The following is a 12,936-nucleotide window of genomic DNA, read 5'->3' on the forward strand; positions in this document are numbered from 1 at the left end:
CATTCACAGAAGAATGTGCTGATGCTACCTACTGCTAGCCTGTACCTCTTGTGGAACTCAGGAGCACTTTTTCAGCCCTCCTTTGGCATGTACTGTGAATAAAAAAATAAAAAAAATAAAAAATAAATTCACTAAGAACCTGAACAGTAGCTCAATCTATAAAACACTTGCTTTACAAGAAGGGCCTGTTTGATCCCTAGAACCCATATTTTTAAAAGATAGGGCTGGTGGCCCACGCTTATAACACCAACACAGGAGAGCCTTTCTAGACCAATGAGAGATCCCATCTGGGGCAAAAAACAAGGTGGACCACAAAGGTGGATGGTACACACACACGTACACACACACTCTGGGATTTACAAACAGATTGTGCTATCACTTCTTTTGCTACTACTTTTCTTCATTAACTAGCTTTTTTACCTCTAAAGAGATTCTGAAATGAATCTTTCTAGTCCCCATCAGTTCAACCCCTATATTGAATCTACAATTTAAGATCTCCTTGAACATTAAGTTTTTATGGAAAAAACTTGCATTTACTGAACATAGACAAAAACGTCTGATGTGTTTAGTAATCTGGTATGTTACCCCTAAGCACCAATACACACTTGCATAGGCACGTAACTTCTGTTTCTGTAACCAAGGAGGGTGGTAGTAAAAAGCTTATGGGATTACCCTACATAGATGATTTTCTTCCCTCTGGAGAGACACTCATACCTAGCCTCAGTCTTCTGTTCCTTAAGGTCAAAGTCAGGTCCTTCTAGCCTGCAAATCTGAAGGTAGAGAGAATGGCACGCTGAAGGGGCACAATGAAACCTGCCTCCTGGTGGCATCACGCCCTATTCAGTTAGACTTGTGTGGCTTTGGCAAGAAGAATGGTAACCCTGATAGCACGGCATTACTCTAGTAGGGAGCTGTATGCTGTCTGTCCAGGACAGTCATAGTGTATGCCTGTCCTTATGAAATCATCATGCTTTCATTCACTATCATTGCATTTTCATCACTATCATTGAGTACTTTTATGGTTATAGTAGATAAAAGCCATTTCATTCCAAAGGGAAGACTGCCCAGTAACTGAAATATTCTGCATAAAGTCCAGATGTGCAGAACAAGAGGGAGCTACCAATTTGGGGGTCATTTTCTTGTTTCATAGCTATTAGCTTTTTAAAAAAATATTTAATTTATGTATTGCCTGCATGTATGTATGTGCAGCAGTGTCATGCCATGCAATGCCCATAGAGGTCAGAAAAGGGGTCAGATCCTGTGGAACTGGAGTTAAGGATGGTTGTGTGCTGGAAATCAAATCTGGGTTCTCCGCAGGAGCAGCCAGTGCTCTCAACTGCTGAGTCATCTCTCCAGTCCCTAGCTTCTCCTTTGAAGCACCAAGGTATGTGAGAACTTGAATCCCTACCAGAAGCCTGTAAGAAAAAAAAAAAAAGTAAAACATTCTGAAAATTATTCATTAGTCTAGAAGCCCCTCAGCAACAATGAAAACCGAGGAATAGCAGAATCTGCAAAGTGCACGGGATTCTTAACCTGGATTTTTATGAAACACATAGGTCAATACCTGAAGAACGAAAAGAGCTGGCCCAGTGGTAATAACACTGACTGCTCCTGCAGAGGACCTGGGTTCAATTTCCATCATCCACATGGTGGCTAACCACCATTCATAATTCCAGTTCCAGGGGATCCAATGCCCTCTTCTGACCTCTGTGGGCATTGCATGACACAGGTGCACTTACACACATGCAGGCAATACACATAAAATAAAAATAAAAATTTTTAAAAATCTTTGTACATGACTTCCAGATACTACTTAAGTTCAGGTTCTTTGTCAGACATTCAAAGAAACACGATGTAGATTTGCTTGGAACAGCCCATGTGGTGCAGGCAGGAGTGACAGCATCCCAAGCACATTAACAGAGTAACACCACCTAGTTAGGAGCATGGATTCTAGAGCTGGATTGTTTAGCTCCACATTCCTTGATATGAAAGCCAAAGAAAGCATTATTAAATCATCTCTGCCTCATTTCCTCTAGCACTTCACATTTTGCAGGGCCACATTACTCAGGCTTGATTCTGGCTTCATTATCAGACCAACAGAGATAACCTACAGCATCCCACTCTTAAGGGTTGTATGATTTAGTTAAGTACCTAGAACAGTACCTGGCATTCATGTTCAAGTCTCAAAGAATATTACTAATATGTTTACATATTAAATATTATCCTATAACCAGAAATTCCTATGCAAACACCAATAGTCCCCTTTAGCAAAGCTATAATGGCACTGTCAGCAAAACATCAAAGAGAAGTTTTCTCATCTTCAAAGACTGCTTTGCCATGACACAACAAAATATCAGAGAAGAAAGAGGGGGAGAAGGAAAGAGAAAATATACTATCTAGGGAAGAAAAAATACCAAATTCAACTTATGTCCTTAGAAACAAAATGGGTGCCTAGGAAGAAGGAGTGAGGGGAAATGAAAAGCAATTTTATTTTTGTTTAGCCTTAAGCGTTCGTCCTTTGCTATCCTGCTGCACGTTAAGAGACAATGCCACTAGTGACTGCACCGAGTTAGAGCCATATGACTAGGATGTGTAGAATTTAGGCCTACCTGTATGTCAAATAACTTCAGGAACTTTCAATATTTATACTTAACAAATTCTATCTGTAACTCAGACTAGTTAGACTGACCAATAAAATTAAAAGCTAAGGGCCAGAATGTTAGCTTTCTTAAATGAGACAAACTGAAAAGCCTTTATGTCTGTATCAATATGAAATCTTTAAGTACTAAATCAATTTCTCCTACTGTAAAATGGATTTTCATTAAATATTTCAAATAAAACATGATAATTTTTTTTGAATATAAACAAAATAGATTCAAATATACCCCAATATGACACTTGTAATAGATTTCATAAATATACAATTATATATTTAAAATTTATGTATACATAAGACCACAGCCAAGGAGGTTTCACTACAAATTTTTTTGATTCTTTGAGACTTTCCTACAATGTTTTACATGTATTTTGCAATATTCAGATTCCTTTCTCTACCTCCACCCCCACCTTACTAACCACCTCCCCCAATTTCATGTCCTCCATTATTTTCTAAGGCCTATCAAACCTAATTTATGCTACAAAGTAAAATTTCATCACAAACTATTTGTTGCAACTTTTTTCTCAGCTAAATGTTATGACTTCACTTCAGTGATCAGTAACTCTGAGACAATAATAATGATAAAGTACCTTTTCTTTTTCCCAAAGTCCTATGAAGACATGCAGTAGCAAGCTAAAACACTGCTAAGGATACTTCACCTTTCCGTTATGGCCTCTCCCCTGAGGAGCTGCAGGAAACTGTTTAATTTTCAGTCTTCTCACATCTTTGGAATAATCTGAGTGAATACTGTACAAAAGAAAACCACCTCACAAGATCCTATTACCATAACCAACTGTGTCTCCTAAATATGTCAGGTATTAGCTTTCTTAATTTTAAGATGTGAATGACATAATAGAACATTTAATTATATCAGTTTCCCATCAACCCATCAAAGAGAGTTAGGGCTCATATTGGCCATTTCCACTGGTTGGCAGGAGGCTCCTCCACTAACGGCTCCCATGGTTTCCACACCAACATTTTTCTTGCCAGACTTAGTTCACGTTCAGCCTATTAAAAAAAAAAAATTCAAGATCATGCAACTGATTATTCCACAGGTATTTATCAGTTAGTAACTGAAAGCTAACTATTACAGCTACTGTTTTCATATCATGATTCCAAATTCACAACTTCTTCTGGAGGCAGAGGCAGGCAGATCTCTAGGAGATCGAGGCCAGCCTGGTCTACATAGTGAGTTCTAGGCAGCTGGACCTCCCCCACAAAAAGTTCAGTATTATCTAATTCAATTTTCGCTGCCACATAATCACAACTAAGAGAGGGTACCTTTTGATTTCTTCTATGACTGAAATCTGCTGGAATTAGTGTTCAAAATTCTGGTTTATGAATTTTTATTCATTGTGTTTCACAGTCTTTGACATACAACATCAGGTCCCTTCATCTGTATCAGTGGCTTTCAGACTTGTCACAGCCCATAGTAACAAAACCAGGGGTTCTCTCTCAGGCACAGGCTACATGTTAAGACACCACTAGATGCCCAAAACATACAAATAATGTTCAACTTTTTCATTACCTGAAGAATCACCTCTTCTACTTGGCCCCCCTGAAGCATGTCTTCTAATTTCTTAACATCTGGTTCCTATAATTTCAAGCAGAAAAGAAAAAAAAAAAAATTAAACATGGGAGTAAAATATCAGAATATTTTAATATACTATGTAAATTATACTATACCAATGTTTTAAAAAACACATAAAATTTATTTTAGCAGTTTTTTATTCATCATAGTGTTAATTTTTTTTACCAAATTTTTACTTTATTTGATGGAAATCTATTTCATTTATTTGCTGTTTCACTGCTTTTCTGTCTTAATATTAAAAATCAGTAAATAATGACACACTAAGACATGATGTTGGATTTGGTCTAAAATAGAGTTTTAAGTATTTTGTTTTTCTTAATATGCTCTATTATTTCCTGTCAGAGAACTAACAATAAAAATGAATGATATCTTATGCCTAAACTCCTCTGCTGGGTATATACCAAACAATGCACAATAAACAATGATATGTTAAGGATTTTCACAGCAGCATACAAATTACAGCCACAACCAAGAAGCAACCCAAATGACCATCTGCAATAGAATAGACAGATAAATGATGGTGCTTATAGTGGAACACTACATGGAATGATAATAGACAAGCTGCAACTATACACGACAACCCAGGGGACCCCTCAAACCTATCATTAAGAAGGAAAAAAAAATCAGACACTAAAGAGTATATAAAATTTATTCTACTTCTATAGTTTAAAAATGGGAGTCTGAAAAGATAGCTGAGCACTAGCTGCTCTTGCAGAGGACCCAGATTCGATTCCCATCACCCATATGGCAGCTAACAACTGTCCCTAACTCCAGTACAAGGGCAGTCTGATGCCCTCTTCTGACCTCAAGGGCTTAAATGTCACAGGTGCACTTATATACCTGTAGGCATTACGCTCATACACATAAAATAAAATAAAAAATTTTTAAATATTTAAAAATGGGCAAAATGAATTTGTCATGTTAAAAGATCAGCAAAGTGGTTACCATTAAGAGCTCAGTTACTCAAAGATATTTTCTGGTGATCTCAAAATGTCATTTTTTTGGTCTGGTATTTGTTATTTGTGGTCACTGTGAATGAAAATTCATCAAGCTTTATCTACACTTATGATTTCTGTACATGTTTTAAAGATTTATTATTGATTTGGGGGTCTAGAGAGACAGTTCAGCAGTTCTTACAGATGACCCAGGTTCAGTTCCCAGCACCCACACGGCAGCTAACAACCATGGGTAACTCTAGATCCAGGAGATCCTGATAGCTTCTTCTGGCCTCCATAGGCATTGCACTTATATACACATAGGCAAAATACTCATACACGACATATGTAAATAACAAAAAAATTCATTATTTTTATTTTTTATATGTGTGTTTGCCTGTATATATGTATGTGCACCACATGCATGCCTGGTGCCTACAGAGGCCAGACAGAGATGCTAGATTCCTTAGAACAGGAGTTACAGACAGCAGTGAGTCACCATGTGGGTGCTGGAAACTGAACCTGGGTTCTCTACAATAGCAACAAGTATTCTTAATCACTGAACCATTGCACCAGCCCCCTTCTGCACATTTTTAATGTACATTATTTTTTAGGTTTTTTTTTTAAGAACTGCTAATAAATATATTATGTGGAATATTTAATGACATTCACTTCTTTCCTAATAGCTGAACTTTTTGAGAGTCAAGAGCTATTCTTTATACATACATATGTATATACGTAAATAAGACAGTCGTTAGGACAGTTTTGCTTTTTTACATTTTCCACATAAATAAAGTGAAAGGAGTTACAGTAGCAACATTCTACTTTTAGTGGTCCTGGAGATCAGATACAGGCCTTCACACATGCTATTGCCACATCCTGCTGGGCTATTCCCCTAGGAACATCTGGATTTTGGAGAGGATATAGTCAAATCACAGGAAGGCCAGAAGAGGGAGTCTGGTATTGCCAAAGTATGAGGTATAACAGGAATAGAATGAATTTAAGACAACCAGAAGCTAGAGCTGGGAGGACCTTTATATACCATGCTAAAATTATTCTGCAACACTTGTTTCCTTCACGGCTCTACATCCAAATCCATCAGCTAAAGCTGAGTTTCGTATATCCAGCTCAGGAAAAATACTTAAACTCTGCCTTTCAGAAACACTGACCAGGAAACCACAGGATGATTTAACAGGAAAGTTACAGAAGATTTATATACTAAAAAACCATTCTGCTACTGGCAATGTGAGACATAGAATTAGGCACAATGAGACTACGAATTAATAGTTTGTAGGCAATTAAAATAGCAGAGAAAGGTTTCAGGTATTCATAAAGAAGTAACAGCAGTGAATTCTTTGAAAGTGTCTGTGTGAGGTTATAAAGAAATAACAGGCAAATGAAAACAGGGAGACAGTTTTTTTTCCCTTGTAAGATGGAAACCAACTAAACATATCCCGAGATTATGAAAGACAGTGCTAAAATGGAGGATTACAAGAGAACACAGGATAAATGAATACAAACCAGCAAGACCAAGGAGAGGGAAAGTAGAGACAAGCAGTGGAACAGATTTGCCTTAGGAAAGGGGGAAAATTCTTATTTAGTGATGGAAAAAAATACATTAAGTTCATATAACTCAAGTCAATCAAGCTAATTTAACTTCCCCTTTAGTGATTTTTAGCCTGTAAATTACTGCCAGACTTGCTTAGCAAAGAATAAAATTTAAAACTTATATCACACTGTTCTACATACAAGTAAGGAAGCATTCTCATTGATGTATAGTTTTACCTAGTAATAAGCATAATTTGTAATCACTTGTGCCTGTATAAAATACAGTTTATGGACACTGTGTCTGAATTATACAACATCCATGAAATAATTGCTAATGAAGATGTTTCAATAGTAAAATAGAGTGTGCTATGGCAAAAAGGAAAAAAGAAAACACCAGCAGTAGTCTGTTTTCCTGTCTAGTACCCTTGATTTAAAACTGTAAAATGCTTACTTTAGTTTACTTGGCTGCCATGACAAAATTCTATAGACTGAGTGAATTAAAAATCAGAAACTTAAGCTGGGTCAAATCTACTTACTATGGAGACAAAGGCAGGAGGTCTCCAAGATGAAGTTCAAGTCCATCCTGGGCAACTTAGTGAAACTCTACATCGAAACAGAGAGTAAGCCTGGTATGGTGGGGCCCATCTTTAATTCCAGCACTCAGGAGGCAGGCAAGAAAGACTTCTGTGGGACTGAGGCCAACCTGATCTATATAGTTCCAGACCAGGTGGTGCTACACGGAGACTCTGTCTCGATACATCAAAACCAAAAAGAAAGTGAAAGAAGTGCTTAGGATACGGCACAGTGGTAGAATGCTTGCCTCATACCACAGAAACAACAAACAGAAGAGCTTGGAGTTCTGGAGATTAGAAGGCTAAGACCAATGTGACAGCAGTTGGTATCCAGTGAGGACTTTCCCTTGAGACATAGCCACCACCTCACTGTCCTTTACTTGGCATGTGCTCATGGAGAAGGAGCAAGCACTAGCTGTCTGGTGTCTTTTTATATGAATGCTGATCCCAGGCCTAGAGAGATGGCTCAGCAGTTAAGAACATTGACTGTTCTTGCAGAAGACCCGGGTTTGAATCTTAGCATCCACATGGCAGCTAACAACTGTCCATACCTCCAGTTCTAGGGGATCCAACAGCCTCCTCTGACCTCTGTGGGCATTGCACAACATGGGTGCACTTACCTATATGCAAGCAATACATGCATTCTATAAAATAAAAATAATAAAATATTTTTAAAAAAGAATGTTGATCCCATTGGATCAAGGTCACAATCTGTGACTTCACTCAACTTTAATTATTTCCACTGAGGATCCGTTTTTTAAATAAAAGCCATATTGTAGAATACATTATGCTTCAGCATTAACACTGGTCAATGTAACTTTCAGTAGTTAAGAAAAACAAATGTGGCCCTCTTCTTTATGCAACAAAGTGAGACCGTGCCTTCCTCTGTGTGTGTGTGTGTGTGTGTGTGTGTGTGTGTGTGTGTGTGTGCGTGCGGTATTAAGGACTGAATATAAACCAGGTGTGGTGGCAAACGCCTTTAATTCCTGCACTTATAAAGCAGAGACAGGTAGATCTCTAGTGAGTTCAAGGCCAGCCAGTATTACATACTGAGACCCTGTCTCCAAAAAAGAATGGACTGAATCTAGGGTTCATGCATGCTAAGCAAGTTCTACTACTGAGCCACTCCAACCTCTTTTCTTACTTTTTATTTTGAAGGGTCACACAGAGTTGCCCAGGCTGACCTGGAGTTCATTCTGTAGTCCAAGAAAGCCTTGTATTTGTGATCCTCCTGCATCAGAACCTCCCAAGCAGCTGGGAATTATAAGCCTAACACCAGACATAACATCAATGTACTTTTTAAAATAATTCTTTTTGACAGCTTTATTTAACAATAACATATAATTATTTTGTTGTTTCTCTTTTATTCTTCTCCACTTTGATTAGAGAAAAGAGATCAAGACTGATGCATCTAAAGATGAGATGTAAAGACAAAGAAGTAGCCTGGGAAGGGGTAGAAAGCACAACTACGAGGACACCTCAAGGTGGGCTTCTTCTTCTCCTTGCCCTGCAGCAGCACTTTTCATACAGAAAGCAGTCCAACATTGCATGTTTGTCAATGATAGGGAGAAAGGATGGAAGAACATTACCAAAGGAAGGAAAATACTAGAAAGGGCATGCAGAATACGCAAAGCATAAACAACAGAAGGTTTTTTTAAAGGTTATACTGGTATATAAATTTGACAAAATCGAAATTCATTTAGCTACTTACTGCTTTAACCAGTGTCAGCTTCTCATTTGCAATCTGTTCTGTGTATTTCCTGTATGCTGCATTTTTAGGGAATTGCTGAAGAACATCAAGAATCTTTGTGTACAATATTCTTAGCCTCTGAAAAGACAAACCACACATATTTCACTAAGCTAAAATATCACCAAAGATTAGAACAGGACTATCTCATAGGAAAACTAAAAGAGGATTCACATTTTTTAAACTATATTTTCCTGAAATTTGTTCATAAAATTGAATACAAATGTGGAAACTCTTCCTGGATATGATACATACTCCAGTAAGTAGTGTGTCTATTTATCAAAGGTACAGTTAACAAGCAGAATTGAACTAGCTTATAGCTAATGACCTTCCTTGGAATCAAATCATTTATTAAATCACGATTCCTCAAACTGAGACCCTAGGTACTACAAATTCTATTTTTCTTTTCATACTTCTTCTCTAGATTTTTTTTTTAATCCAAGCATTAGATCATCAGTATGACAAAAATTAACTGAATAGTTATAATAGTGCTTTTGCTTGACTATAATTGTTTGTATGACATAGATAAATTTCACTAAGGCTCAATAAAAACAAGCAGGGGAGGCAGGTGCAGGGTGGGAGGCCTGCCCGTAACCCCAGCACTTAGGAAGCTATGGCAGGACGACCTCCGGCCTTGAGCGCCAAACCACCCAAGGCTGCATGGCAAGATCCTGTCTCAAAAACCCAAACAAGGACTAGAGAGATGGCGCTCAGCGGTTATGAGTACTGGCTGCTCTTGTAGCGGACCCAAGTTCAATTCCCAGTGCCCACATGGAGGCCAACAACCGTCCTTAACTTCAGTTCCTGGGGGATCTGACACCCTCTTCTGACCTCCACAGGTATTGCACCATGTAGTGCATTTACATACATGCAAACACTCATACATATAAAATGAAAATATTTTAAAAAACCAAAAAGCAAAAGGAAGCAAGAGAACTGAGTCACTGCACAACACATATTGAAGCATATTAAACTCAGGGTAAGTTAATGACATGGTCAAAATTGCTTTGGCAGATCCTAACTTACAATCACTCATATGTCATAAATATGAGCTACATTCGCACTACTGAAATTCATTTTTATTATAAAAACCCCAGAGAGACTGACACCTAGTCTTATTTTTACTCAGGTATACACATACATATACAAACCAACGTGCATGATCTCTAAGAACTGTTTATCTCCTAAAAGCTAAATATATAGCCATTATTTTTATCTATTTAATGTTCATAATGAAGAATATTTTATTCTATACATCCATATCAAGTACTTCTCATCAGAAGTGCTTTAGACCAGAAGTGTTCCAAATTTTAGGTTTTTTTGGATTTTGAAATATTGTATATACATAATGAGGCATCTTAAGAATAGATCCACAAGTCAAAATACAAAATTCATCTGTTTCACACATACCTCATACTCATATCAAGAAGCCTATGCTTTGATTATGGCCCATCGCAGGAAGTCAGATGTGGAATTTTCAGCTTGTGGCATCATGTGAGCATAAAAAGGCACTTCAGATTTTGATAAATTTCAGATTTTTAAATTAAGAATATTCAAGCTCTACTAATATAAATCTTGCCAGATAACACATGAGAATTTTCATGGGTTTTTAAAGCTTATTTCCTCCCAATTTTAGCAACAGAACAGTTGTAGCCAAGAGATTTGGGTTGAAATTATTTATTACCTATTCTGCAACCATTCTTGTGGAAATACACTTTGCAGAGCCTCTATGGGCCATATGTACAGTTTACTTCACACTGCGTTTACATTATGGCCCATAACAAACACCAACTCATCACAATTATCATTAGTGTTCGCTGAAGTTAGAACACATAGGCAAGTGTAATTACAGATAATCCTAATTCCCTAAAACATCCTCTAATCATACTTTGCTACATTCTATTCTAGACATTTGTATGGGTCCTAGTTTCATTCTATTGCTGTGATATAATTTCCAGGTCATATCACAGAGGAAAGTCAGAGCAGGAACAGTTGATTGGGCCCTCCTGTATCAATAAATAATCAAGACAATTTCCCACAGATTACCCAAAAGTCAATCTGATCTAGAAAATTCCTCAACCATGGCTTTCCTCTCAGATGACTGTAGGCTGTGTCGAGGTGACAAAAGTCACTAGGACAACTGTGTATGTAGTATGCATGCAGACGAAAGTAGACTCCAATTTACTAAAGCAGCAAATGGTGGAGTAAGAAAATGCAAAGGATCAAATATCATTTCAAATTTTTTGAACCAAGGTAAAAAGAAAAAAAAAGAAGCTGTCATTCAACTCACTGACATGAACAAACCTAAGAGAACAGACTCTAGGGAGAAATGGGGAATCTTGGATATGCTAAGTGTGGGTTACCTGTCTGACATACAAGTCAGCAAAAAAACACATACAGCTACAAAAGGAGAGGTCAGTTCTTGATATGGTAATGTAAGAATTAACAAGTGGTATTTGCAATCATTAGACTACCTCCACACAAGAGAGCAAACATAATTTTTTCCAAACCTAAATTTTTTTAAAGTCTAGAAACTAAGTCTTAGTATACCTCAGAATATAAAACTGGAGAATGAAGAACTCTGAAAAAGGCGAAGGATTAGGAGGAAAAACAAACAGCACCAAAACTGAGACGCCCTGACAGTAAACAAAGTACTTAATGCAGAGTATTCAAAATGTCAAAACTGCTGCTATTCTTGGGCCTCGTAGATGGTTAAATGAATAAAGGTACCTGCTGCCAACCCTGGGGGCCTGAGATCAATCCCTAGGACCTATGTGATAGGAGAGAATTCGCTCCAGAAGTTGTCTTCTGATCTACAGGCACAAATAAATGTAACAAAAATGTATTTAACACTACTTTTGGTACAATTAAAAAAATGTGAACTGGCTAGATTTTGGGACTTTCGGTGTCCTTGAAAAAAAAAAAAAACCAGTTCTGGCCAGGCCTGACTGGAGATCCTTGGTATACAGGGAGGGTAAGAAACAGTGTGGTTACTGAAGGGAAAGAACAGGGAAAAAAGGAAGGCCGTTGCTAGGCTCATGCCTTAGGTAAGCCAGTCTGGAATCCAAGGCAGAAATGTTGCGGTGAGGAAAAGGATGGTAAAAGAAATACAGATCTGGATGGTGTTGTGCAACTGAAGCCACGGCAACGCCAAGAGAAAAAGGCCATGAAGAAAATTGGTTAATAAAGAGGTCACGGCAGAGACGACAAAAAGGTGATGGTGAAGGGAAGCAGGTGCCGCCCGTGACAAGAGGGGGCGGGGCGGGAGGTGGTAGTGCTCCGAGGCTTGTCACGTCGCTGTCCCGGGAAGCTTTCAGGGACCAAGGTCGCAGGCTCGGGTCTTCTCGGGAGCCCAGGAGCGAAGGCTTGGAAGTGCCTACCTCGTGTGGAGTGTCGCACACCGCCAATCCCACCAGGCCCGTGGTCTGTTCAGAAACAAAACACGACAGTGCTGCTGACCGTGCTTCCCACGCCGACCGCGCGCAGCCCGCCACTCCCCGCGCTGCCACGGCCCAGGCCCGCCGCAGCCTCCCACCAGCCCGACAGCACCGCCTCCACCCCGAGGGCTTCGCGCCTCCGCCCACGGGCGAGGGAGAAGCGACTGCCGAGTCCCCGTCCACGGCCCCACGGTGACCTCCACCCGCTCACCTTCTTCAGCACGCCCGCCATGACAGCGCCGAGGAGTCCGGGCCGCGCGGCCCTCTGGGAGCCTCAAGCAGGCCTGCTCAATCGAACATCGACGCCGCCGCAGTGTCACCTAGAAACGACTTGGCTCCACCCCCTGAGGGGCGAAGGCTCAGTCCCTCCCACCCGGAAGAGAAAACTGGCGCGTGCGTAGTCAAGGGTTCAAGGGTGTAGGCTTGGCGGCCACGGGGGGGGGGTCGGGG

General features: G+C 39.3%; 2 protein-coding genes across 2 annotated transcripts in view; one reads left to right on the forward strand and one right to left on the reverse strand.

The window, feature by feature from the left end:
• Window positions 1–3,503: 3,503 nt before the first annotated feature.
• Ndufa5 (NADH:ubiquinone oxidoreductase subunit A5) lies at window positions 3,504–12,814 on the reverse strand. Its single transcript, XM_008824871.3, has 5 exons — window positions 12,698–12,814; window positions 12,430–12,474; window positions 9,014–9,130; window positions 4,185–4,250; window positions 3,504–3,664 (listed from the first exon to the last, which is right to left on the reverse strand). The coding sequence occupies exons 1-5, from the start codon at window positions 12,716–12,718 to the stop codon at window positions 3,563–3,565; spliced, it is 351 nt and encodes a 116-aa protein (XP_008823093.1). The 5' UTR covers window positions 12,719–12,814; the 3' UTR covers window positions 3,504–3,562.
• The window catches only part of Asb15 (ankyrin repeat and SOCS box containing 15), a 66,086-nt gene continuing 65,946 nt past the window's right edge, over window positions 12,797–12,936 (forward strand). Inside the window, exon 1 of the mRNA XM_017796055.2 lies at window positions 12,797–12,879. The gene's annotated coding sequence lies outside the window, so the exon portion shown is untranslated. The remainder of the gene's footprint in view (window positions 12,880–12,936) is intronic.

Source organism: Nannospalax galili, unplaced genomic scaffold (assembly GCF_000622305.1).
Source record: "Nannospalax galili isolate Female #2095 unplaced genomic scaffold, S.galili_v1.0 scaffold449, whole genome shotgun sequence".
In the NCBI taxonomy this organism is placed as follows: Eukaryota; Metazoa; Chordata; class Mammalia; order Rodentia; family Spalacidae; genus Nannospalax; species Nannospalax galili.

Coding starts and splice junctions, on each gene's coding strand:
- Ndufa5 (XM_008824871.3), bottom strand. CDS start 12,718: ATGGCGGGCGTGCTGAAGAAG. Junction 12,475..12,697: donor TGGCGGGCGTGCTGAAGAAG/GTGAGCGGGTGG, acceptor GTTTCTGAACAG/ACCACGGGCCTGGTGGGATT. Junction 9,131..12,429: donor TGTGCGACACTCCACACGAG/GTAGGCACTTCC, acceptor TTGTCTTTTCAG/AGGCTAAGAATATTGTACAC.